A 26,506-nucleotide genomic window follows, 5' to 3' on the forward strand; every position below is an offset into this window, starting at 1 on the left:
GGGCTGGGCCTCAGGGAGGCAGAAGTAAAGAAAAACCTAATCCCTGCCCAGTAGGAACAAAACCTAATGTTGTATTGGATTGACTGTGTCCGTCACTGCTGTCGAAATCAACTGGACAGCCTGTTAGCACTGGGGGTAGTAGCCAAGAGGCTCCCACGGGTACTTATTTCTCAGAGGCAGGATGGCTGAGGTTTCTGCAATCAGCTCGCCTAGATTCAAAGCCCAGCTCCATTATTTCCTAGCTGTTTGGCCCTGGGCAGATCCCCTCTGTGGCTCAGTTTTCTCATCTGGAAAATGGGGATGACAGTGGCACTCATCTCCTAAGTTTGCTGCAAGGACTAAATGGCCGAGTGACCAGCGCAGAGTAAACGCTGCACAAACGTGAGCCTAGGTCATTACTCCCGTCTGCGTTCCGTGATGTGACAGCATTAACGTGGCAAATGGGTAACAATTGGAGGAAACATCCCTGTTTACATAGAAGGCAGCTGCAGGACGTATTTATGGTGTAGGATCAGGAGGCAGTGTTAATGGCTCTTAATGTGATTACTATAAGGATTTTTATTAGGAAAATTCCAACCAATTTGGCATAAATTAATGTACTGTTACTTTAGTGTGTTACTCTTCTAGTCCTTGGAGAGTTGGAGAAAATAAACCTGTTATTTTCTCAAACCCTTTCCTGAGAAGTAAATAAGTGTTGTTCCCTCCTCCAGTGGCTCCATTTGTAATAAAAATAGATGAGTCCCTGTGTTTTTCCAGGGCAGGATTTATGGAGCCTTCGAGGACCTTCAGGAGAGGTGAAAGGAGGACAGAGATGAAAGTGTCAGGCGACGGGAAGGCTCTTAGGAGAACCTGTGAACGGCAGCTCAGGCTCAGAAGGCAGGGAGGGAGCAGGTGATCTTGACACCTCAAGCTGCAGCCTGCAGGAGGGCCAGGCTCCACTCTGCACCCTGAAGCCAGGCTTCTCACACCAGCCCACCTGTGGTTCCACCTGCAGTCCACTCCTCAGCCACCCTTAGCAAGCCCGTTGTGATGGTTTGTCACTCTCTTCCACTGCAGCCCTTAAAATGGTGCCCAAGACCTTGCACGGGGCCCCTGCTGTCTTTCCATCCCCATCTCACCCTGTGCTCTGTCGTGGCCTCTGTGCTCCAGCCACACTGACCCTCCTGCATGTCCCCTCATTTACCGTGCTCTCTCTCACCCCAGGGCCTTTGCATATGCTGTTCCCTCTGCCTGGGGACACTCTCCGCTCCCCCCTTTTACCTAGTTAACTTTACTCAACCTGTAGATCTTACTCCAAGGAATGCATCCCTTGAGCTCCAACTAATATATTAGTCTGCTCAGGCTGTCATAACAAAATACCACATAACAACAGACACTTACTTATCACAGTTTTGGAGCCTGGAAGTCTGAGGTCAGGGTGCCAGCTGGTTGGGTTCTGGTGAGAGCTCTCTTCCTGGCTGGCAGGCTGCCTTCTCCCTGTGCCCTCACGTGGCATAGAGAGAGAGAGCAAGGTCTCTGATGTCTGTTCTTATAAGGGCACTCATCCCATCAGATCAGGGCTCTTCCCTTAGGACCTCATCTAACCTTCATCACCTCCTAAAAGGCCCATCTCCAACACAATCACATGGGAGTTAGGCCTTCAACATAGGAATTTGGGTGAGTGACACAATTCCGTTCATAGCAAGTAGTATCTTTGAAAAAGGAACAGAACAGTTAGGAACAGAAACAGGGGTTTGATGACATTACGTTACAGCTTCCCGGAAAGGGAAACTGGGTGAGTACAGTGGGAAGTGAGCTGGAAAGGGGAGAAGAGAAGTAGAATGCAGTTCCTTGCATGTCGTTATGTAAGGTAATTGTAATGACAGCCACCATTTAATTTTCTTCATATCATGGAAATGATCTGGGAAATATTTATGTGTATGTGTTTATTGTCTGTCTTCCCTTTGGGAAGGTCTGCTCTTCAGAAGCCCAGGCTCTCGGTGGCATGTGCTTTTCTCTGTTACACCTAGAACACTGCCTGCCTGGCATGTCATAGGTGCCTGTTCCAGTTACTACTGCTGAGTAAAAAAACCACCCCAGACAAACATAGTGGCACAGAACACTTCATTTTTTATGCACATTGATTCTGTGGATCGGGAATTCAGAAAGAATACCTAGGAGATGGGTGGTGTCATGGACAAAATAGCCCAGGTTAAGAACCACTGCTCCCTACTAGGCACTTTTCTGAGCACATGATTCCATGGGTCCCTCCCTATGAAACAGGAGTCAATATTTTACCCTTTTTGTACTGATGATGGACTAGAATCTTAGAGGTGATATAACTTGCCCAACCTCACAGAGTTGGGGAGTGAAGAGCTGTGGTTGGAAGCCCGATCTCTCTGATTGCAAAGCCAAACTTCTTTCCACTTGCCATGCTGCCTTTCCAGAGTGACTGCCCATGTTGCCAAAAGTGAAGTAGGCCATCTTGGCAGGGAACCTTCTGCCTCCCAGTAAGATGAGTGGTTCTCAAGCAACAACCGTATTGATTCGCTATAGGGGACTCTGGGAAATGTAAAGGGGAAGAGGCTGTTTGGGGGACTAGGGATATTAAATGTCCCGTAAGGCATGAGACAGCCCAACCCAACAAAGAATTATTATCTCTCCCCAAATGCCGGTGGTCCCTGTTGAGAAACACTGCTTGAGAAGGGGGGGAAATGTGTGAAATATTAATCTGTACCAAAACCGTCTGAAAGGTTACTCGGATAACAATAGAAGCTGTTCTTTCCTTGCATGGTTTAGCTTAGGGCTTGCCTTAGTCCATTTGGGCTACTATAACAAAATACCACAGACTTGAGTGGCTTATAAACAACAGAAATTTATTTCTCATGGTTCTGGGGGCTAGAAAGTCCAGCAGATCTAGTGTCTGGTGAGGACTTGCTTCTGGTTCATAGAGCACTATCTTCTCCCTGTGTCCTCACTTGGCAGAAGGATAAGGGAGGTCTCTGGGGTCTGTATTATAAGGGCACTAACCTCATTCATGAGGGCTGCACCCTCATGACTGAATGACCTCCCAAAGGCCCCACCTCCCAATACCATCACCTTGGGGATTAGGTTTTCAACATATGATTCTGGGGGGCACACAAACATTCACACCATAGCAGGGGTTAAAAGCCCTCATTTTAGTGGCTGACAAATGGAGATTTGAATCCCAATTCCACAGTGTATTAGCGGGCCCCAGGTCACGTAACCACTCTGAGTCTTGACTTCCTTATCTGTAAAATGGGTATAATTAGAATACCTCCCTCATAGGTCTGCTGTAAGAAGTAAATGGGATAATATCTGTTTAAAAACACTCTGCCCGGGCCTGGCACACAGTAGTAGCTGTTCGTCATAATAGCACTTTCATCCTTGACGTGTGGGAAAAGTAACATCAGCAGGATGGACAAGAGCTTGCAGGCCTCAGCACAGTGCTTTTGCTGGGTAACCGGCAAAGTGACTGGGGCCCAGTGAATTGCGGCGAAATGCACCATATGCCATCAATATTTATCCCACCGGTTTCCATTTACTGAGCAGTACATCATTAGAATATCCCAGGGCTCTTGACAATAAAATCAATAAGACGGTTCAGCCATGTGCTGTGGTTTAATAACTCCAGACTTGAATGAGGGGGGAAAAAAAAAAAAATCAGTGAGCAGGAAAATTTCCTGAGTGCTTGATCAGGAGTGGAGGGAGACATTTCTCAGAGCGGGAGAAAAATAACGAGTGAGACAGCCTTGGGTCTCCAGCGGAGCAGGAGGCTGTGAGCATGTGAGGTGGCACCCAGAGATGTATCTGGGTAAAACTGTTTCCACCTTGAGAGATGCAGGTTTTAAGAGGAGGTTGAAAGGAAAAGAAGGTACAAAATGTGGTCCTCAACCCTGACTGCATGTTGGATCACTTGGGGAGCTTTAAAAACTTGCCAATACTGGCACCCACCAAAGTAATTAAATTATTATGTCTTGGGGTGGGACCAAGGCATGGGTTTTGCGTTTTGTTTTGTTCTTTTACGACGTTCAGGTCATTCTAATGGGCAGAGGTGAGCATCACGAGCCTGGGCCAGTGGTTTCAAGCGTCAGCTGGCATGAGAATCACCTGGAGGGCTTGTTAAAACACAGACTGCTGGTCCCCACCCCAGAGTTTCTGATTCACAAGGAGTGGGGTAGGGCCTGAGATTCTGCCTTTCTAGCAAGATCCCAGATGATGCTGATGCTGCGGACCAGAGACCACATTTTGAAAACTTCTGTTCCAGAGCAGTGCTTTCCACCAAGAGTGATTTTGCCCCTCCTCCCAGGGGACATTTGTCAATGAATGGAGACATTTTTGCTTTTTCACAAGTGGGAGGATACTGCTGGTATCTAGTGAGTAAAGGCCAGGGATGTGACTTAAACGTCTTACAATGCATAGGACGGCGCTCATCTCCCACAGCAAAGAATTATCTGGTACCAAATATCAATCATGCCCAGACTGCAAAACCCCATTCTAAAGTAGACAGTGGTTTAGAAACCATTCAGGGAATATGATGCTTTGGGTCGAGATGAGCTTGGCAGTGGGAGCCTGAGTGGAGACAGAGATGCCCAGATTCTTGCTAGGAGCATGCATGGAGCATGGTATCTAAAGTCAGGTCAGTTTGTTTCTGTTTCTTAATCTCTTCTCCACCTCCTGGCTCTGTGACCTTGGGTGAGTTCCTCACCCTCTCTGAGCCTGGGCCAATTATCCGTAAATGGGGATAATTTCCATATGCAGCATTGCTATGAGAGGTAAGAAGTCTGTGCAAAAAACTTTATAAATATTAAATGCTCAACATATTGGAGTGCAAGTCAAAAGGACAGTGTTTCTCAGCAGACCCCTGTGTCTGTCTCTCTGTCTGTCTGTCTGTCTCTCTCTATGGCAGGAAGGTGGTCTCCCAGTGGCTACTCCAGAAAACTCCCAACGAAACCCTCCTGGGCCCCTGAAGCCTGGAAAGCAAATGTTATCTGGACCTACAAGTCCTTCCATGTAATACAAGGCTGCTTGGGCATCAGTCTGTACCTGGCCTTCACCTGCCCTCATTTGTTTAGCAAACTCAGCACATCCTAGTTGGAAAGCAAGTTTGTGGAGTCTAATTAATATTCTCCAAGCTTCCTTCACACTCTCTCACCTTCAAGATTTTGCCAGATCCCTATTTGCCATTATGCCCTATTATTTGCATAATGTTTTCATTGCAGTAGACTCACTTTCATCTTTACGTAAGTCAATTGTATCTTGAAAGTCATTTTGCATCACTGCCAGAAGTGGAGATCTCTCTCTCCCTTGCCAGAGACAGCCACCATGCAAATGAATTGGTGAAATCACAACAGTGGTCTTCAGTGCCCGTAGTTACTTCTCTTTTCTGCCAGAGACACCAATACTGTGGGCAGATCTCCCCTTGCTGGGAGAGGAAGTTCAGTCCCCTTGCTGTTGAGGAAATATTTGCATTGATCTGAGACTCCCTTGGTGGGCTGGCTAATCAGAAAGGCTGGATGAGAATTGAAAAGGGAATCACTTTCCCACTCCTCTGACTTAGTGCCATTTGATGTCCTGTGTGTGGGCCATGTAAATCTTCCTTTGGGAAGAACACCAGCTCTGAAGTCCTCATGGTCAGGTCCTGCCCCTCCCGCCCCCCAGCTGTGTGAACAATTACAAGTTTCACTGCATTGGGCAAGGGTTCCAGAGTCACCCCACATGGGCTCAACAGCTGGCTTCTCCACTGTCGAGCTGCATGACCATATTTTGCCTGAGTGATAGCTTTTAGTCCTTACAGCATCCCTTGGAGGTGAGCACTCTTTGACAGATGAGGAAACAAAGGCACACAGCAGCCAAATGACCTGTGAGTAAGTGGTGGGTTCAGGATGCAGACCCAGGCTGAGCCCCTACATGGGATGGCTGAGTTCAGTAGTGCAGGATGGGTTCCTCAAAAAATAACTTAATAAAAATAAAGTTACCATATGATCCAGCAATTCCACTTCTGGGTATATACCCAAAAGAATTGAAAGCAGGGTCTCAAAGAGATATCTGAACACCTATGTTCATAGCAGCTTTATTCACAAGAGCCAAAAGTTGGAAGCAACCCGGCTGTCCACTGACAGATGAATGGATAAACAAAATGTGGTACATACACACAGTGGAATATCATTCAGCCTTAAAAAGAAAGGAAATTCTACCACATGCTACAACATTGTGCTACATGAAAGAAGCCAGTTGCAAAAAAGAACAAATATTATATGATTCCACTTACATGAGCACCTAGAGGAGTCAAATTCATAGAGACAGGAGTAGAATACTGGGTGCCAGGGGCTGGGGGAGGGGAATGGGTGTTAGTGTTTAATGGGTATAGAGTTTCAGTTTTGCAAGACGAAAAGGTTGGTGGTGACGGTTGCACGGCAATGTGAAGGTACTTAACACTACTGAACTGTATGCTCAAAAATGATTAAAAAGGTAAACTTTATGTTATGTGTATTTTACCACAGTTTTTTTTTAAAAAAGAAGAAATTCAGGATGCTTGGAGGGCCTGTGGGAGGGTGGTGCAAGGAAGGGATGGGGGAGGGGGTCAGGGATGGCTTGGCAGAGAAAGGGTCATTTCTCCTGAGCCCCGAAGGGTGTGGCCTAGCCAGCTTTATCCTTGGACTTGTTCCCTCAGTTCCCCTCTCCCGACTCCACGATCCCTGCTTAGTATCTCCTCCCCTCACTTCCCATCAGGTCAGGTTGGAGGTAACATGACCACAGGAGTCAGAGCAGCAGCCCTGATGTTAGAGACATGACCAGGCACTTTCCCGGCTTCTCCCAGGGAGACTTGGGGCTCCTGAACGAGGAAGAGCGGGGCCCAGCCCTCAGCCAGTTCACATGAGCGGAGACCGTCCCATGCAACAGCTCGGGCCTGAGGCTTCCACTTCGGCCCCCTGGGCCCTGAACGTGGACGGAGCTGTCTGGCTTAATCCATCAGTCCGAATCATTCATTCTCTGAGGGCCTCTCCCCTGAGCCGGCAGGGGCGGGGGCATAGGTGATGGGGATGGCATGCTAGGAGAGATGAAACCTTGGCCTTGGCTCATGAGGAACTGCCAGCTATCAAGAAAGCCCACCTGATGTGGTATATACAAGGGAGTATCACTCAGCCTCGAGAGAGAAGGAAACCCTGCCATTGCGACAACATGGATGGAACTTGAGGACATGATGCTAAGTGACATAAGCCAGAGAAAGACGAACAATGTGATATCACTTATATGTGGACTTCTAAAAAAAAAGTTAGACTTTCGGAAACAGAGAGAAGAGAAATGGTCACCAGGGGCTGGGGGGGTGGAGGAAAGAGGAGAGGTTGGCAAAGGATACAAACTCTCAGCAATAAGATGAATAAGGTCTGAGGATCTAATGTGACTGTATCATGGTGACCATAGCTGATAGCACTGTGTTGTACAATTGAAATTTGCTGAGAGAGCAGACCTTAAACGTTCTCACCCCCGAAGTACATAGTAAACAAACAAATAAGTGAAGTGGTGGATGTGCTAACTCACTAGATGGGGCGAATCGTTTCACAGCGTGTAGTGTATCAGATCACCCCAATGCACAACTTGAATTATCTTACAACTTTACATGTCAATTATACCTCAATAATAATAAATTATACCTCAATAAACCTGAAAAAGGGAGGGAGGGAGGAAGAAACGAAGTGAATTACCAAAAACCAACCCTGTCTCAAGGGAGGACACTTTTCTATTCAGTGATGCTAACTCCATGATCGGGCTAGACTCCCAGACTATGGGAATGTTATCTACTCATCTGCTAGAATAAAGCATGGGTTTGTTTCTGAGCCAACACTCTACAGAGAGGGTAACTCATCAGTTCCTCAGGGCCTCTCAGCCTCAGAATCCTCCATGGTGAGATGGGGGTGATAATCACGGTGCCTGCCTCGTAGGCCTTAGGAAAATTAAGTAATGAAATCATGTATGCATAGTGCTTAGGGCTCAATATGCCTCAGACATCATTGTTTTTCTAGAAGAGTCTTCAGGACCAAGGAAGGGAAATGACTCGCCTAGGGCCCCACGGCTGATTCACAGCAGAAGCAGGATTTGGACCCAGACTTGTGGCCCTTGGTGTGCTGCCCAGTGAAGCCTGTTCTAAACCCCTGAGAGCAGGGGCTTCTCGCAAGTTCTAATCACCAAAACTGCACTGAAATTTCCCAGTGAGAGAAAGGCCCCTCGGCCCAAGTCTGACAAAGAACCTAGAGCCTGTCAGGCTTTCTCCTCCGATGACATTGAACCCCACTGCGTGCGGTGTGCCTGGTGGGCAAAGGTGCCCCATCCACAAGCACGAATCACCCCACTGTCAGCAAGGCCAAGGATGGATGGCTCATCCCTCTTTATTTTTAAAACAATGTTATTGTATTTTGGAAGGACACTTAGCATGAGGTCTACCCTCTTAGCACGGTTTTAAGGGCGCAATACAGTGCTGTTGGCTACAGACACAGTGCTGTACTCAGGTCCTCTAGAGCGCGTTCATCTGCCTTTCGCCTGAAGCTTTTTGCCCGTTGATGATAACTCCTCATCTCCCCAACCCTTCAGCCCCTAGCCACCATCTTTCCGCTCTTCGAGTCTATGAATTAGACCATGTAAGATAGCTCATATGAGTGGGATCACGCAGGATTTGTCTTTCTGGGACTGGTTTATTCCGCTCAGCGCATGTCCTCAACGTTCATCCTGGTGGGAACGCAAAATGGTGTAGCCTGAATGGAAAAACAGTATGGAGGCTCCTCGACAAATTAAAAATAGAACTACCTGTGACTAACCCAGTTTATAGAAGAAGAAGTGACACCCGGAGAGGTGTCTTTCCAAAGCCCCCGCGGTGAAGAGGCAGAGCTGGACCCAGTTCTGAGCCGCAGAGCCCGTGCCTTGCTGGCGGCAGGGAGCTGGGCCCACTCCTGACCCAAGCCCCGTTTGCACACAGCCTTGTCTCCACGGGTCTCCAAGACCCAGCCACCACTCTTATTTGGGACCAAGTCAGAAAGCTCCCCTCACAGTAGCCGGAAGAGGCCCTTTCAGAGTATAAGTAGAATCGAGGGCTTTGTTGGTGGAATAACTATTCCAGTCAAGAGGCTCCTTCGTTTTGCGTTTGTTATTTAGTCATTGTTTTCAGAGGCGGACACTGCAGAGGGAGATCCAGGGTGTGGATGTTTATTTGCAAGCAGTGGGCTCTGGGGTGTACACAGCCCTGGGGGACTGTGCCGCCTTGGGGTAGGACGCTAGAGCGGGGCCCGCTCGGTACACCAGACTTGATCCTGATCCTTGGGGATGAACAGCCAAATAGAGTGATGACAGTAACACTGATGGTGATGATAGCTATTCTAATGGACATGAGCATCCACGAGAGACAGGCTCTGATGATAACATACCCATTTTTACAGATGAGAGAACCGAAACTTAGAAAGGTGGCTTAACTGGTCCAAGGTCATGCAGATCTGCCTGACCAGAGGCCACACTCCTAACCCCTGCAGCTTACTTTCTCCTCCCAGATCATATTCCTAGAAGGTACCACAAGCATGATCATTGCTAACATCACGACATCTGCACAACCCATTGACCCTTGCCAAGTAGCTTCATCACCATCTCTTTAGAGCCCAAGGTGTACATCATCCTGATTTGACCCATGATGATAAAGAGACACACAGAGCTTGGGTGGGTGACAGGCCTGAGGTGGCACAGCCCTCCTTGAGTCCCTGTCCTTGGCCTCCACACCTGCATCACAAAAATATACTTGATATGCTTCCCTACAACCCTGGCTTTTTAACATTTTTCTGAAGTCAGCTTTCCCTGCTGCCTCTAATCACTCTGATTCTTCCACCTATTTTCTGTTTTGTGCCACAGGAATCTGATTACATTGTTAAATTCATAGCTTTTTTTTAGGAGCCAGGCAGTGTTTGGGTTTCAGTCTGTAAAGACACACATAGCTCTGACCACACGTCATTGTTATCTGTCCTGCAGCTGGAAAAAAGTCAACTGACAGGCTCCTAGGAACAGATTTTTGTCTTTTGGAAATGGGGACAATTTGATCGAGCATAGTGGCAATGATAGGGCTCTGGCATCACAGACTAGCTCCATTCCCAGCTCAGCCAACTCCTAACTGGGACGTCTCTGAGCTCCAGCTTCCTCAGTTGTATAAGAGGAAGATAATAACTCTTTTCTCATAGTGGTTTGGATAGAAGTAAAAAAATCATGCACAGAAATTGTTTTACACATAGTAGGCACTCGGTAAACAGTATTAGAACTAGCAATAAGCATCACCTTTATTGTTAGGTTCTATTATAAAAGTAATCCATTTTACAAAATGCAGTTAACACAGCAAAGTGTAAAGAAGAAATGAAAACCATCATGCCACCATCTGACCCTCTGTTAATATTTGGGTCCATGTCTTTTAAATTGTTATGGATTGCATTGTAGGACTTCTCTTTTGCTTAATATATTATAGACAATGTTCTGTATCAACAAGTATTACTAAGACCTTTGGGTCGACTCCTATTTTGGACCATTATACACACTATTGAGGTGGAGGCCCCAGGACCTTTGCACTTGCTATGCCAGCTGCCCAGAATCCTCCTCCATCCATGATAATTGCATGACTCACTTCCTCAGTTCACTCGTTCAAGCTTGTTCAAGTGTATCCACTTCACATCAGCCTACATTTGGCCACCATAACCAAATAAACCCCACCCTGAACATGCTTAAATTTTTTTCTTCATAACCTATGTCACTGTTTGCAGTCGTATTCTCTATTTGCTTACTTTTTTAGTGGCTTTCTATCCCACTAGCCTAAGCAGCATTCAGGAAAGGACTCTGTTGTGTCCACTGACAGGACCGGAACTGTGCCTGGCACAGAGGAGATGCCACATGAGTAACTAAATGAACAAAGAACATCCTATACATAGAGATGGGCATGTTTGCCTTCTCCTTCCCCCAGGATAGATTTTTAGGCATGGAGTTACGGGGTCAAGGGGACTGCATATTTAACACTGTACACTGTTGCCACACCACAGCCAAGCTGTGCCAGCTCCCACTCCCTCCAGCAGGGTGGGAGAGAGCCCATCCCCAGTTCCCGCCCTGCTGGGAATCTCACCACAACCCACTGATGATCCCACTCCTGGTGTAGGAGGCCGGGTGCTTTTCAGGACCACAGTCCCAGAAACGGTGGCCCGGGTGGAGGAGGCCCACCCCCAGGGGGGCCTCTCTGCCTGGCCTACGGGGTGGTTTCCTGTCCTCTCCAGCGACCCCGTGTCTGAGCAGCTTTCCAGAAAGGGTGATGCAGGAGCCGGGGGTGTGGAGCAATAGGAAGCTGGTTATTGGCAGCTGGCAAAGGGCACCATGAACCTCGGCCCCTTTGAACAGCACCCCACCCTGCTGCAACTCGGGGCAGAGAACTCGCACATTCACTCTCCTGTTTATTCGATAAAACCCATCAGGGTCCAACCATGTGCCAGAATGGGGAACATTGCCATTGTGGTCGTGGGGCCAGCCTGAGACTATCCCACCAATTTGATGGGTCCTCGGCAAGGCGCTTCGCCCCTCTGAGCCTCACCTTCTTCCTCTGCCTCTGGGCTCATGAGTGGACAGGGCTGGTCAGGGGACAGGCGAGGGGCAGGTGTGTAAAGGATGGAGGTAGACTGGGGGGGCAGGGGGAGAGGAGCAGGCAGTGTCTCGGGCCTGGAGGCATTGTTTGATTCTGAGATTCTGGAACTTTCGTTGGCCTTTGCTTTTAAGGATGGCTGCAGTGCTCTGAGGTCGAGTGGATACAGCTTTTACAGCGTGGCTCCCCTCCTTCCCTCTGTCTAAGCTGTCTCAGTGTGTGTGTCTGGTTATGTGTGTTTGTCTCCATTTATGTCTGTGTGTCTGTCTTTCCCCACGTTTCTGTGTGGGTCTCTCTACATGCCTGGTCCCCCGTATGTGTGGGAGGGGAAGGTCCTCCTGTCTGTTTGCAGGTCTCTCTCTGCGTTTCCCTCGATGTGTGTGGCCTCTCTGTATCCCTCTCCCGATCCCCACCTCTCATCCCCATCTCCATCTCTCTGTCTCCTTTCTGTAGATATTTTTGTCTTTCTCACCCACCCTTATCCCCAGAATAGCTGTGCTCCAGAGGAACTCTGGGTTTTTGTTCCCCCTTCTCTTTGCTGCTCCCCAGACCGACTGTCTGACCCAAGGATGGCTTTGTACTATTTACGCCCGGGAGCCTCTGCGGCTGGTGTGGTAGTGTTTGATTTCCCAATGCTCCTTCCCCTTCTCCAGAAGGGAAGCATCCATGTCTGCGTCTGTCTGTCTGTGAATCTGCTCTGCTTTCTAAAAACCCTAAAGAGAAGTTACAAAAGGCGTTTCTCATCGTCAACACCCAAGTCCCTTTAGACACCAGCGGCCTTCACTCGCCCCCTCCTGCTCTCCGATGCAGCAGAGGGTGGGTGGCAGGAGCAGGGCTGGATTTGGGCCCCTACTCCCGCCTCTGTCCTCACTCGCTGTGTGACCCGGGGAAACGTGCTGACCTCTCTGAGTCTCCAGTATGACAAAGAATTCCTCCTGGAGCTAAGTAATGACCCACACAGAGCCCCCGGGACCGGCACTCAGATGACGTCAGCTCCTCTGGACAAGAGCAGCCGGTCTTCTCCGGAAGGCATTCGTTCACTCACTCATTCAGCAACATGGCGAGAGACATCCAGGGCTGGAGAGCGTAGCTGTTCCCAAAGGCCTCAGAAACCTCACTTGCTGGGAACCCCAGATCATTGTTACCCAGAGACCTTGGGGCAGGGATGAGAAGTATCATCCGAGTGCCACCGGGAACGCCTACAGAGTGGGCTTCCTGTGAAGCATAGTGTCCACGTTTAAACCTTTGAAAAATCACCCAGTGAAATCCAGGCAGAAAAAAGTGACACAAGTAGCCATTGTTTTTAAGCATCCCTCCCTCTGTTTGATAAAGTCTCCAAGGGAGGCGGAGAGAGGTTACAGCCAGTCCTGCGATAATTACGCTGCCTTTGGGCTGTGGTTGTGGGAACGAGAATGTAAGTTTTTCTCATACGTCATTAGCTTTTTACTTTGGGTTCTCACATTCCTTAACCCATTCATAATCCATTCGTGAAAACAGGCTCACATCCCATGTGCCTTTGCGCTCAAGACTTTGTCCAGGACTGGCAAGTGGGAGGGTTTAAGGATTCTGGGTGGTTGGTTGGATGGATGGATGGATGAATAGGTTGTTGTGTGAGTGTTTAAAGGGACATGATCCTTCCAGGCACACCTCTCGTACGACCACCAGGAAGGCCCAGTGTATTTGCAAGTGGTTTGAAGAGAAGATTAGAGGGTGGTTAGGATAACCCTCTGCTTGCTCCCCAGTTTGTCTTCAACCAGAGCCAAGATGGTAATTATCCCCAGGATCGCAGCTACTGATTGAACAGTCAAGGAGCCAAAGATGGTGGGATATCAGGAGAGCGTGGGGAAATGGGCTCAGGAGCTTTGGGCTAAACTCTCTGAGGTCTCCTCTGTCCCTGCAGGCAGATTGTTCACTCCTTCCCCACCCTCCAAGAGCACACTTCTATCATAAAACAGTTGAGCATTGTCTTCTGTTTTTCCCACTTGGCTGAGAGCTCCTCAAAGGCAAGGATTTTTTCCCCCAATTTTATTTTTCTAGTACCTAGCACAGTATGTGGCATGTAGTATAGGCTAAGTTAATATTGCGTGGATCAGTGAGTTGATCGTTAGATGTTTGGAAGAGTGGGTGCATGGATGATTTGCTTGGAGGATGATGGGTGAGTGGATGGATGGATGGTTGGGTTTTTGGAGGGAGGTGATAGGCCATTGAATGCTTTGCTAGGTGGGTAGTTAAATGGTTTGTTGGATGGGTGGTTGAATTTGGATGGATGGATGGATGGATGGATGGATGGATGGATGGATGGAGGGTGGATGGATGGATGGATGAAAAGATGTAACCTTATTGGCCACCTAGAGTCAGCCTCCCACATGATACAGGAATCCTCCTTGCAATGCCTCTGACTTCCTCAAGTACATGCCAATCTACCTGCAATAACTAATTTACAAGATATTTCATTAACTAAGCAGAATTGTTATAAACGTTTCCAAATTCTGGGTATGGTAATGTAGTATATATTAGTGGTTAAGCACATAGGCTTTGGAAACAGACCTGGGTTTGAATCTCAGCTTAACTTAATTAAAGCAGTGTGACCTTGAACAAATAAATCCCTTGGCCTCTCTAAGCTATGGTTTCCTCATTTGCAAAACGGAGATAATGGCCCTACCTTTCAGGGTTGCTATAAGGATTAAATGAAATAATTAATGGTAAGGACTGCTGAATGCTCAAGAAGAGGTACTGTAGTTGTTATGGTACCAAAATGTACCTGCCTGTAACTTTTATTTTCACCAAAAACCAGATGTGTGCCAGATATTGTTACAGTGTTAGGTATCCAATGACAAACATTCTGATATAGTCCCTCATCTTTTGGCGTTTATGTTCTAGTAGGGGGTTCAGACAATAAACAAGGAAACAATTTCAGATGGTGTTAAATGCTATGCAGAAAATCGAAATAGGTCGAGGTGAAAGAGAGTGATGTGGTTGGTGGGGGCCGGGTGGCCTTATTGTGACCTGTGAACTAGTGACAAGAAGATGTAGCCATACAAAGATCTAGGGAGAGTGTGTCCCAGGTGTCAGGAATGGCCAGTGGAAAGGTCCCAAGGCAGAGACGAGCTTGCTCAAGGAAAAGATAAAAGGCCAGGGGGCGAGGTAAATGGTAGGGGCAATCAAGGCACAGGGGTGTGCAGTCATATCTGCGGGAAGCAGGTCCCGCAGGCCATGGACACAATACGCACTAATCTCATTCCGTCCTCTGGGACAACATAGAAGGAGCCTCACTCATTTGGTGGCCATTCAGCTTCCCAGTGGCAGCTGACAGGCTCCCAATCTCCTGACCTCCAGGCTAAACAGTCCTAGTTCTCAGCTTTCCCAGTTGACATTCAGAGACACCTGCAGCTGCTACCCTGACAAGGTTCTGAGTCCCACAAACCTAGAACCCACAAGAAATCAGGTTCGACCCAAAGGAAATTAGGCTCAGGAAAACCAGGATATTTCTAGTTGGGACTGTAATGAACTGAACCAGTAAGCTGTGTTCCTCCCTGAAACCTTGCCCCTGGAGCATTTGCAAGGGAAGAAAAGGAGAAAAGGTGTCTTTGAGGCTGCTTCCAGGATAAAAGATGTCTGGAATCATTTATTCAGGAGCATCTGGTATAGGTTCTCGGCTTTCAAAGAAAAATAAGCTCTGACCGTGGCTGATCTCCACCCGGGCTGATCCAGGAGCTCAAGTGGGTTCATGAGGACCTAGACCTCCTCCATCACTCAGCAGTGCTTCCCTCTGTGTTGGCTTTCCTCTCCATGTGGGGACAAAAGGGCTCTTAGCATCTGCCAGTTTCATGGATTCCAAACCTCTCTCATCTAGTAGTTCCAACAAAAGTCCAGAATTCTGTCTTCTTGGCTAAACAGCTTGGTTAGGGCTGAACCATACCTACTGTGGCCAGAGAGAGGCAGTGTCCTGATTAACCAAGCCTCATCCCTGTGACCACCCCTGAAACTGACAGTGGAGAGAGACCCTCTCCTTCCACTCAGACTGAGAATTGAGGAGGGGGATGATGCCCCCCAAAATATCAGATGATAAATTTCCCATCATGCAAGATGGATAACTTCTAGGGGTCTGCTGTACAGCATTGTGCTTATAACACACAGTACTATCCTGTCCACTTAAAAATGTGTTAAGAGGGTAGATCTCATGTTATCTGTTCTTACTACAATTTTTTTTAAAACGGATGCTCTGGACATATATACACTACCAAACGTAAAATAGATAGCTAGTGGGAAGCAGCCGCATAGCACAGGGAGATCAGCTCTGTGCTTTGTGACCACCTAGAGGGGTGGGATAGGGAGGGTGGGAGGGAGGGAGATGCAAGAGGGAAGAGATATGGGAACATATATGTATATGTATAACTGATTCACTTTGTTATAAAGCAGAAACTAACACACCATTGTAAAGCAATTATACTCCAATAAAGATGTTAAAAACAAAAAAAACAAAAAACGGATGCTGTTAGGAGGAGAAGGGAGAGTGTATTCTGGACAGGCAAAAACAGCATGTGTATCTTGCGTTTCCCAACTTGAAATTCACTGCTCCTTCCTCTGTGATTCAGAAATACACCTCTTACATCTCTCATCTCCTCCTGCCTTGTTCAGTAGTTTAATATGTGTATACATGTCTCCGTCCGTTCTTTTCGGCTCCCTGGGGATGGAAACCATGTCTTCAGCCCCTCAGGATTCCTACTCCTGTTGTACCAGGACAGCGTGAGGGTCCAGGACTCGCTTGGTTAAGTTGAATCAGGTTTCAGGGCCCAGTATGACTACTGTGCCCCTCAAATAGTTTCCAGGAAGAAGCATCAGAGAGACTCCCCCCGAGGATAACCGAGCTCACCCCACCTCTGTGGTTTCTCGGGTTTTCCCCAGGCAAAGCCAACAAGAACGTTCAGTGGGATGAGGATTCGGTGGAGTATATGCTGGCCAACCGGGTCAGAATCGCCTTTGTCCTGGTGGTGCACGGCCGCGCCTCTCGGCAGCTGCAGCGCATGTTCAAGGCCATCTACCACAAAGACCACTTCTACTACATCCACGTGGACAAGGTGAGGACCGCCCTTTCTCTGCAGGTCTGTCTGCCTCTCTCCCAGCTGACCTCCCTTTCAGGGAAGGCTTGCAGGCTGAACAGCTGCTTCCCCTGAGAGCATTTGGTCTTGAAGTGCCGTGTGTGTGTGTGTGTGTGTGTGTGTGTGTGTGTGTGTGTGTGTGTTGGTTTCAAAGTTCCCAGCTGTGACTTTAGACTTTCTCCATAAACATTGTCATTCGTACCTCTTTTCCTCACTGTCCCACTGCCCGATGCAGTGCCTGTCGCTCTGTGAAGATAACTAACCCAGGGGTGGGCACACTGTTTCTGTAAATGGCCAGAGAGCAAGTATTTCAGGCTTTGTGGGCCATACGGCCTGTCGCAGCTACTCAGCTCTGGCATTGTAGCATGAAAGCAGCCATAAAAAACATACATAAATGAATGTTGTGTGACTGTGTTTCAATAAAACTTTACAAAAAACCTGCAGCCAGCTTGCTGACCCCTGAGCATCTTGTTCCAGAGGTTTCTGTTGGTCTGCTGACGTGACATGATTATGTCTTTGGTCAAGAAGGCAAAGGGGATGCCTATCCAAAAAGTTTGCTTATAGCAGGCCTGCGAGAGGGTAATGGAGAAATTCCACCTCTTGAAATACTCATCAGGTCTAGAGGCAGCTATATTTCTTAGCTTGTTAACCTCAGACCATATGTATCCATCTTGTAGAAAAATGCAGACTCCCAGGCACCAGCCTACACCTAGTGAACCAGTGGCTCAGAGGCTGGGCCAGGGAATCTGCATTTCAGATAGCTAAAGTAATATTTTAAAAATAATGAAGTTCGAATAGCAATGCAGAAAGACACCCCAGGCCCGAATCAGTTACTTGGCAAAGTTCAGAAGCCCTGTCAACTAGAAGGGAAGGGACAGAGAGGGGGCAAGGGACAGGTCTTGGTGTTTTCTACGCTGCTGAATGTCACCCTTTCTCTCCTGGGAAAAGCGCTCTAATTACCTGCATCGCCAAGTGCTCCAGTTCGCCAGGCAGTACAGCAACGTCCGCGTCACTCCCTGGAGGATGGCCACCATCTGGGGGGGAGCCAGCCTGCTGTCCACGTACCTGCAGAGCATGCGGGACCTCCTGGAGATGACTGACTGGCCCTGGGACTTCTTCATCAACCTCAGCGCGGCTGACTACCCCATCAGGTAAGGCGGCCCCGGCCCCAGGCCAGCCTGCTCTGCAGTCCTGCTTCCCCTGCCACAGCTGGGAAACCAGAGGCAGAAGCAGCCTGCCTCCTGTCTGGAGAAGCCTTTCTGCCTCTGTGAGATGCTTATGCACTGTCTCCATGAGATGTCTCTGCACAGGGTCCACCCTGAGCCTGAGAATCATGTGAGCATTCGCTCATTCATTCACTCGTTCAACAGAGATTTCTTGGGTACACGGTTTTTCCAGCTCTGTTTGAGAACACACTGCAAACGCCAAAACCTTTGCAGTGGGGGAGACAGACAACACACAAAAGAAGTAAAATGGTACATCAGAAAAATAAGGCAGAGCGCAGCAGGAGCAGGGGAGGGTTGGAAATTTAATGAGAGTGGCCAGGACCGTCCTTCCCGAGAAGAATGCAAGAAGCTGATGGAGTGAGCCACCCAGACAGGGCAGGTGGTCCAGGAGGAGGGCGGAGCAGGTGCTGAGCCCTGTGGATGCCTGGTGTGTTCCAGGAACAACAGGGCTCAGGGTGGCTGGAACAGAGTAAGTGAGGGGAAAGTGGTAAGAGACAGAAGCCAGAGAGAAGATTGAGGTGAGATCACGGAGGTCCTAGAATTTGGCCATTACTCAAAGAAAGATGGGAATCACTGGCGTGTTTGGGGCAGAAGAGGGTCAAGGTCTGACTTACGTGTTAATCTGAAAGGGACAAAATGGAAGGAGGAGGAGTGCTGTGACAGCCTGGGCAGAATCACAGACAGGCGTCTCTGGGCTGTTGGAGGCCCATGGTGCGTTTGCTTGGCTCCTCTCAGATTTTAACACATGAGTTGATTGCCCACATTTTAAAACTGGGAGATTGCAACTGAAACTACAGATCTCTAGCTTCTCTTGAAGTGCTCCCACTGAACCTGCAGGCTGCTTGGCCACAATTGTGTGCAGCTGGCGGAACAGCCAGCAGCCCCGAGGCGGAGAGAAACTCAGAGGCCACCAGGAAGGCCTGTCCCTTTTTTTTTTTTTTATTTTTTATTTTTGGCTGTGTTGGGTCTTCGTTTCTGTGCGAGGGCTTTCTCTAGTTGTGGCAAGCGGGAGCCACTCTTCATCACGATGCGCGGGCCTCTCACTATCACGGCCTCTCTTGTTGCGGAGCACGGGCTCCAGACGCGCAGGCTCAGTAATTGTGGCTCACGGGCCTAGTTGCTCCGTGGCATGTGGGATCTTCCCAGACCAGGGCTCGAACCCGTGTCCCCTGCATTGGCAGGCAGATTCTCAACCACTGCGCTACCAGGGAAGCCCAACAGTCATTCTTAATGCCATCAAATATGGAGATCACATATTCCCAGGAGTTTGGGTTTCGAATCAAGATCCATATAAGATACAGGCATGGAGGGAAGACCTCTCTTTAAAACTAGCAATGGCTTCTGTCTCCTTTCCTGTGCCTTTTTCAGTCCTGGGCTTGGTGGCATGCCATCATCTGCTGGGAGAATCTGGACCTTGGAGGAGATCAAGGGAAAGCACAATCCTTGGTTAGTTTAGGTAGGATACTCCTGGCACCCTTTGAACCTGAGAAAAATGATGGGGATTAGAAAGATACCAGTTTTCTTTTATTCATAGGGTGGCAGGAATACAAGGGGGTTATTATGAAGTATCTCTGGCAGACTTTTACTTATTCATTCATTCAAACATTCATTCCACAAACATTTCTTAAGCAGCTACTATGCTGAGTACTACAAGCACTCCTTGGGCATTCAGTGGAGCATGGATCCTAGCCGGGAGAATAGAATTAGATAATCATGCAAGGGACACATCATACTAGGTGTGAACAGACTGTAAAGAAAGGAAGATGGTGTGAGTGGAGGAGGGGCATAACCGGGGGTCAGAACGGCAGCAGTTTTGAGCTGAGCCCTGAAGGATAAGAAGGGATCGGCAGACAAATGGAAAACAGAAGCTCCTTCTAGACGAGGATTTCCCAACCTGGGCATGAGTGACATCAGGCTGGATCATTCTGTGTCCTGGGGGCTGCCCTGCTCACTGCTGGCATTTGGCAGTACCCCTGGCCTCTTCCCACTAGATGCCAGTAGTGGGCCCCGCCCCCAATCACTTGTGACAAGCACAAACATCTCCAGATGTTGTTTCCCAGAGGAGCAAAGTCGCCTCCAACTGAGAACCCTCTGAACAGCCTGGACTCGGGTCAGAGATGAACTAGTTGCTGTTGAGAAATTTAAACATGGCTGGAGTATAATAAACAAAACAGTGATGAGAGGTGAGTGTAGAGAAGTACAAGGCATGGGTGAGTTAGAACATTCTCCCTCCACCTTCCAAATAAGGACCGCATTCAGAAATATCCCAGAATGCTGAGTGCAGCTGCTAGCGTGGCAGGCACTCCCTTCAAGGGTCTAGGGTCTCACTCTCCCACCTCCGGACCTCCTGTGGAGGCCTCAGAGTTCATCTCAGCCTCGGTCAGGTGGTGACACTTGGCCAGAGATCTCAAGGGCAGGTGGGCCAGCCCATGGCCCTTCCCCGAAGAATCTCATCAGGTCTCAACGCTGCCCCCCAGAGGCCCTCTGTTGATTTGCAAGTTGAAGCTGTAACAGCGGCCACTTGGCCAGGTCACCTCAGCCAGGATGTCAGGATTTCTAGCATTTCGTATGCAGGAGGATGAGTGCTCAGGCTTCCATCTGATGGCTTAAGGTTTGACTCTGAGTTCTGCCACCTTACTAGCGGGTGACCCTTGGCAAGTAAATTCAATCTTTGTGAAATCAGGTTATAACAATAGAACCGAGCAGAGTTTGGGCACTTAGAAAGCTCAGTAAATGTCAACTGTTAATTCCCAAGCTGTCTCCAAGGCTGCACCTCATAATCTCCAAGAAAGACCCAGAAATCCTTTCTCAGACCGTGTGCCCCACCCATTTGGGGGTTCAGAGAAGGGAGTCGTCATTTTTTTAGCTTTAATGCTTCAGTTGTCTCGACATCTCTGTCAGTCTGTCTCTCCTCTGCCCCCCATGGCCCTCATTCCCATGCGCCCCACCCCAAGTTCTTCTGGACACTCACGTTGCCAGCCTCGTGGCCAGAGGCACTTCACGCATCAGGCACTGCTGCTTCCTCTTGCTGTTGTTTTCATAAAATCGCCCCACACAGAAACATATGAATTTTGCAGATGAATGGTTTTATCCTGGGCAACTCTGATAAGCTTTCACTTCCCATCTGCCGCTCCATCTGTAGCTTCCAAAACTATGACTTCTCCCCTCCCAGGAAGGATGAGCAAACTTAGGAGCCTTCTCGAAGGGGCGTGAGTGCCCAAGTCAGTAGCTTCTACGAGGCTCTGAAAACCTGGGGGGATATCCAAGGGCAGAGGCCACCTATCGTGGCTGCTCTGAGCTGTTTGTGATTTGACATCGCCTGCCCGGGTCTGCTGCCTAGTTCTGACCGCTGGCCAGACCCACTGGTCTTCACTAGCCAGTAGCCTTGCTGAGACCCTGGACACAGACAGCCTGGCTGCAGAGTCTGCCACCACCGACCGGCCGTGTGAATTGGTACAATCAGCTTCAGCCTTCTGCATCTCGGCGTCAGCACCTAAAAGGGAGCACAATATTAGTACCTATTCATAGGGCAGTTAGGAGGATTAGAGGAAATGTTGCATGTCAAGGGCTTAACACAGTGCCTGGCACAGAAAGTGCTCGTTAAATTCAGGCTGTTATTATTATAGTGGTGGAGTAGCGTGGACCCCGTGGGCTGGACTTCACCATCAACTGAGTTGCTTTCCTTTTTCCCTTCACTCGTGAGAAGACCAGGAAAATATTTCTTGAACCCACATCTCTTTCCAAAGTGGGAAAATCCAAGTTAGACTTGAAGGCTGAAATGTTTCAAGAGAAGCAGGATAGAACCAACTCAGCTATGCATGGGAAGACTATTCTCACGTTTGGAATATGCAAGCGAAGTGTGTTTAAAGAATCTAGGTCTTCCCCCTTCGCCGTTGACGTGACCGCCTGACCCACGTAGGCTCTGGTTGGAAATGTTTACGTATCCAGCGTGTGAATGAAAATGGATGTTTTCAAGCACTGAGACCCTGCTAGGTCTGGAATCCTCAGAAGACATGATGGTTTTATTCAGTATGTTCTATGTACTGAGTAAGACTGGACACTGCGCTAGCATTCTTCGGTTAGACGGGCCACAGGAAGGGATGAAACCCTATAACGTTGTGCCGTTGGTCTGCGTGGTTTGGGCCAGTAGTAACAGACCCCACACAGTCTATCACTGGGCTCTGTGTCCCGGAGCAAATCAGATGCAAAGGCCAAGTGTGTCCACGGCCCCTCTGGGGCTCACATTCTGTCTGTGGTGTACGTGTGCATGCGTGGGTGCATGCACGCATGTGTGTAGGTGTGTGCGAGCATGTGGTAGGGGAAAACAGTATTTCAGTTTTTCAAGCTAAACCCAGGATCTACTAATTCTGCCTCTTGGGGATCCACGGCAACAAGGTCTAACCCAGCGGGACCTACCATGTGGATATTTAAGCTACACTTGACCTAGACCCAAACCTCTCTCTTGACATACCACCAGGGACCCAGAGCAGGAGCCTAAGAGGCTTTCTGCGGCTCCTCAGCAGGAAAGGCCAGCTCGTACAGACAGCAAGCAGGTGTCCTGGCTTCTCTGCAACGTCCCCAAGACCGGTGTCTCCGTGACACTGATCAAGCAAGACTAGCGCCCAGATCCAGCAGCCGTTTCCTGTGTACCTACTGTGTGCCAGGCCCTCTGCTGGGACCTTTAACACGTATGTGTCTTAATCCTCATCCCTTAAAGCATGACTTCCGGTGTGTAAAAAAGTTTAAGGAGGTTAGTATTCAAACAGAACTTCTAGTGAACCTTGTAGGAAAGTTAAGCCCTTGATAATATTCAGCACGGAGCCTAGTCGCCCTGGGATCTGGGCAGAGGATTCAGGCATCTGTGCACAGTCTATCCCCTGCTTTTCATTCCTCTAGTCAGTTCAGTGATTCTCAAGTGGGTCAAGGAAATCCTGTTGTTAACAGCAAATGCAACCACAGCAAATGCATTTACAGCACTTAGTACATCCCCGGCCTGATTCTAAGTGCTATCCATGGTCCTGACAGCAATTCCATGAAGTACATACATACTTTGGGGATCCCATTTTTCAGATGAAGAAACTGAGGCACAAAGATGTTAAGGAACTTGACCACAAGGATACAGCCAGTGATCTTTTTTTTGAATTGAGGTAAAATTCACTTAACATTAAATTAAGCATTTTAAAGTGTTCAATCCAGTGGCTTTTAGTACATGCACAATGCTGTGCAACTATAACCTCCATCTAGTTCCAAAACAATTTCATCACCCCAAGAGGAAACTCCATCCCTCCTCATTCACCTCCCCCCATGAGCCCCTGTCAATCTCTAATCTGCCTCTCTAGATTTGCCTACTCTGTATATTTCATATCAATGAAATAGTACAGTGTGTGATGTTTTGTGACTGGCTTCTTTCACTTAGGATAATATTTTCATGGTTTACCCACATTGTAGTATGTGCCAGTATTTCATCCTTTTTTATGGCTGAATACTATTCCATGGTGTGGCTATACCACGATTTGTTTGCCCGCTCATCAGGTGGCAGAGCCGGGATTCTTAAGAGCTCCCCGAAAGCCGTGTCTTTTGGCCAGCCTGGATTGTGCCGTATGTCCTGAGGTGAGGACCTCATCAGGTTTAAGAAGATGCAGCTCCATCACGTGGGACTCTGCACAGCATTGGTACTTAGGGACTTTTGTTGACTGATCCCTGATGATGCTGGGGTCGGGGTAGGGGTGCTGATCTGATGCACCCCCGTCCACAGAAGCCTGGTGACCTTTACCATTCAGCCTGGCCCACCTCTGCCTACTTCTAGCAGAAAAGTTTCCAGTGATTCCGGTTGGCTGAGGCAGATTTGGGGTTGAAGATGGGAAGATGGAGGCTTAGCGTCAGAGCTCTAAGCTTCCCTTTTTCCCTTCCTCCTTCTTTCACCATCCAAGCCCCTTCTGAAGGCAGCCTGGGGGTGTCCTGGGGAGGAAAGAGCTCAGGCCTGCCTGTGAGGCCAGCTGAAAATGGTCTCGCAGATGAGATCAGGAGACAGGGCTCCTCTGACTTCACTCAGTCATGCAACAGATAATTATTTAGCACCTACTATGTGCCAGACACTGTGCTGGGTACCAGGTGTTCAACGGGAAAGAAGAACATGGTCAGTCCCTGCCCTCATCCTAGTAGTCAAGGGTGCAGACTTAAGCCAGACCAACTGAACTTGAGTCCCAGCTCTTCTGTTTACTAGCTGTGTGAACTTGAACTTGAGAAAAATCGCTTAATATCTCTGGACCTCAGTTACGTCATCTGTAAAATGGGTACAATAACAGCACCACCCCATACGGTTGTTAGAGGCTGAAACGAGTTAACGTATGTAATGTGCTTAGCACATGGTAAGTACTGTCTGTGTGACAGCCATTGTTATTGATGGGGGAAGACAGACGTTAACCAGAATGATCACACGAGTGAACACGTGGTCACAAAGTGAGGCAAGTATTCCGAAAGGAAGGAGGGATATAAGAGCACTTAGCAGGCAAAGCTCACCTGGACCAGGGAGCCTGGGGTGGCCTCCCTGAGGAGGCAGCACGTGAACTGAGGTGTGCGAGATGGGCAGGGCTTAGCTAGTGGAAGTGTGCAGGATGATCCTGGGGTAGTGTTCCAGGAAAGGGGATGGCATGGGCAAAGGCCTGGTGGGAGAAGGGATGCTGGCATGCCTGAGGAGCTACAAGAAGGCTGACGTGGCTGAAACACAGCGAGCCAGGGGTTGCCTTACTGGGAGGATGGTCCAACCAGTTCCTGCAAGGACTTTTGATCACCTGTCCAGTGGTTGAATCCTTAGCCCATGAGCTGTGTGGTTTCAGCATGAAGTAACCTTATTTGCAATGTGGAGGGATCACTTTGGCTACTGTGAGACAAGAGTGGGGAGGGGACGGAGCGGGAAAGGGGAGGCCAGTGAGGAGGGATGGGGGCTGCAGCTGCTGACCTAGAACCACATTCAGGGAGCCCCCTCCTCCCTAAACCTCCCGGCTGAGGCCGGAGTCCTGTAAGCCATCGTGAGCTTCCTGAATCCAAGCAGCCGCTCAGCCTTTGAGGCACAGAGCCAGGCCGACTCCTGTGTGGGGCTCAGGCCCCCCAGCTGCACGGAACAGCCCCATTCTCAGGAGACTCGTAGAGCAGGGCTGGCGCAGAGGACCCAGGACGCCCAGGGGCCTGAGGCCAGAGTTTTAGAAGAGGACTTAGTGTGAGGCAGGAGGGGACAGCTAAGGACTGAGAAAGGTGGCTCGAGACCCCTCTTTGTTCTTTTGGCTTTAATTGTGATAAAACATGCGTAACATAAAATTTACCATCTTAACCATTTTTAAGTGTACAGTTCAATGGTTAAGTACATTTACATTGTTATGCAACCAAGCTCCAGAACTCTTTTCATCTTGCAAAACTGAAACTCCACACCCATTAAACGAAACTCCCATCGCCCCTCCCCCAGGCCCTGGCAACCAGCATTCTGTTTTCTGTTTCTGTGAATTTGACTGCTTTAGGTACCTCATGGAAGTGGAATCAGACAGTATTTGTCTTTTTGTGACTGGTTTATTTCACTTACCATAATGTCAGGGTTCATCGATGTTGTAGCAGGTGTCACAATCTCCTTCCATTCTAAGAGTGAATAAATCTCCCTTGTATGTATAGACCACATTTTGCTTACCCGTTCATCCATCATTGATGTACACTTGGGTTGCTTCTACATTACGGCTATGGTAAATAATGCTGCTATGAACATGGGTGTATGAATATCTCTTCACCTCTCTGCTTTCAATTCTTTAGGGTATATGCCCAGAAGTAGAATTACTAGATCATATGGTAGTTCTATTTTTAGTTTTTGAGGAACCTCCATACTGTTTTCCTTAGTGGCTGTACCAATTTACATCCCCACAAGCAGTGCACAAGGGTTCCAATTTCTCTACATCCTTGCCAACATATTTTTCTTTTCTTTCTTTCTTTTTTTTTTGATAGTAGCCATCCTAATGTGTGCGAGGCATTTCTTATTCTTTTTAAGGAACATAAACTCCCAAAACAAGGGCCCTGGAACCCTTGGAAGCTTTGAGTAGCTGGTACAACTCTCAGTAGACCCATGAGGTTAGCTACAGGCAATTGTCTCCCCACAGGATCATAGCCCTCAAATGATTATTCTAGAACTTCTTCCCAACCCACATCAGTCCCCCTTCTCATCCCCATCCTTCTGAATAAGACCAGCTGTTCACCAGCAGCTGGAAACCTGTGTGCCTTCCATCTCACCACTCCATGGGGGCCTGCATATTCTCATTCTAACCCTGACATCTTTCTCATGTGTGTTTCCACCTATGATTCCTCTATCTCGGCCCAAGTCAGACCCTCATTGCTTCACACCTGGGCCTTCAGAGTTCCCCAAGAGGACATAGTCTGAGCCAGACTCTGAAAACAGGCTAGAGCTTCTCCAGGGCCGTTTGGAAAAGCAGCGGCCACTACCCTCTCTGGGAGCAGCTTGCAGGATATAATCATTTATTTACTCAAGCAAGTGTGCAGTTCACTTA

General features: G+C 48.5%; 1 protein-coding gene across 1 annotated transcript in view; it reads left to right on the forward strand.

Annotated features, from left to right (window-relative positions):
- The window catches only part of XYLT1 (xylosyltransferase 1), a 348,573-nt gene that overhangs the window by 250,103 nt on the left and 71,964 nt on the right, over window positions 1–26,506 (forward strand). The window contains exons 6-7 of the mRNA XM_061209861.1: window positions 16,547–16,719; window positions 17,689–17,891. Of these exons, the coding sequence (XP_061065844.1) occupies window positions 16,547–16,719; window positions 17,689–17,891 (376 nt within the window). The remainder of the gene's footprint in view (window positions 1–16,546; window positions 16,720–17,688; window positions 17,892–26,506) is intronic.

The sequence above is a fragment of the Eubalaena glacialis genome, chromosome 13 (genome assembly GCF_028564815.1).
Source record: "Eubalaena glacialis isolate mEubGla1 chromosome 13, mEubGla1.1.hap2.+ XY, whole genome shotgun sequence".
Taxonomy (NCBI): Eukaryota; Metazoa; Chordata; class Mammalia; order Artiodactyla; family Balaenidae; genus Eubalaena; species Eubalaena glacialis.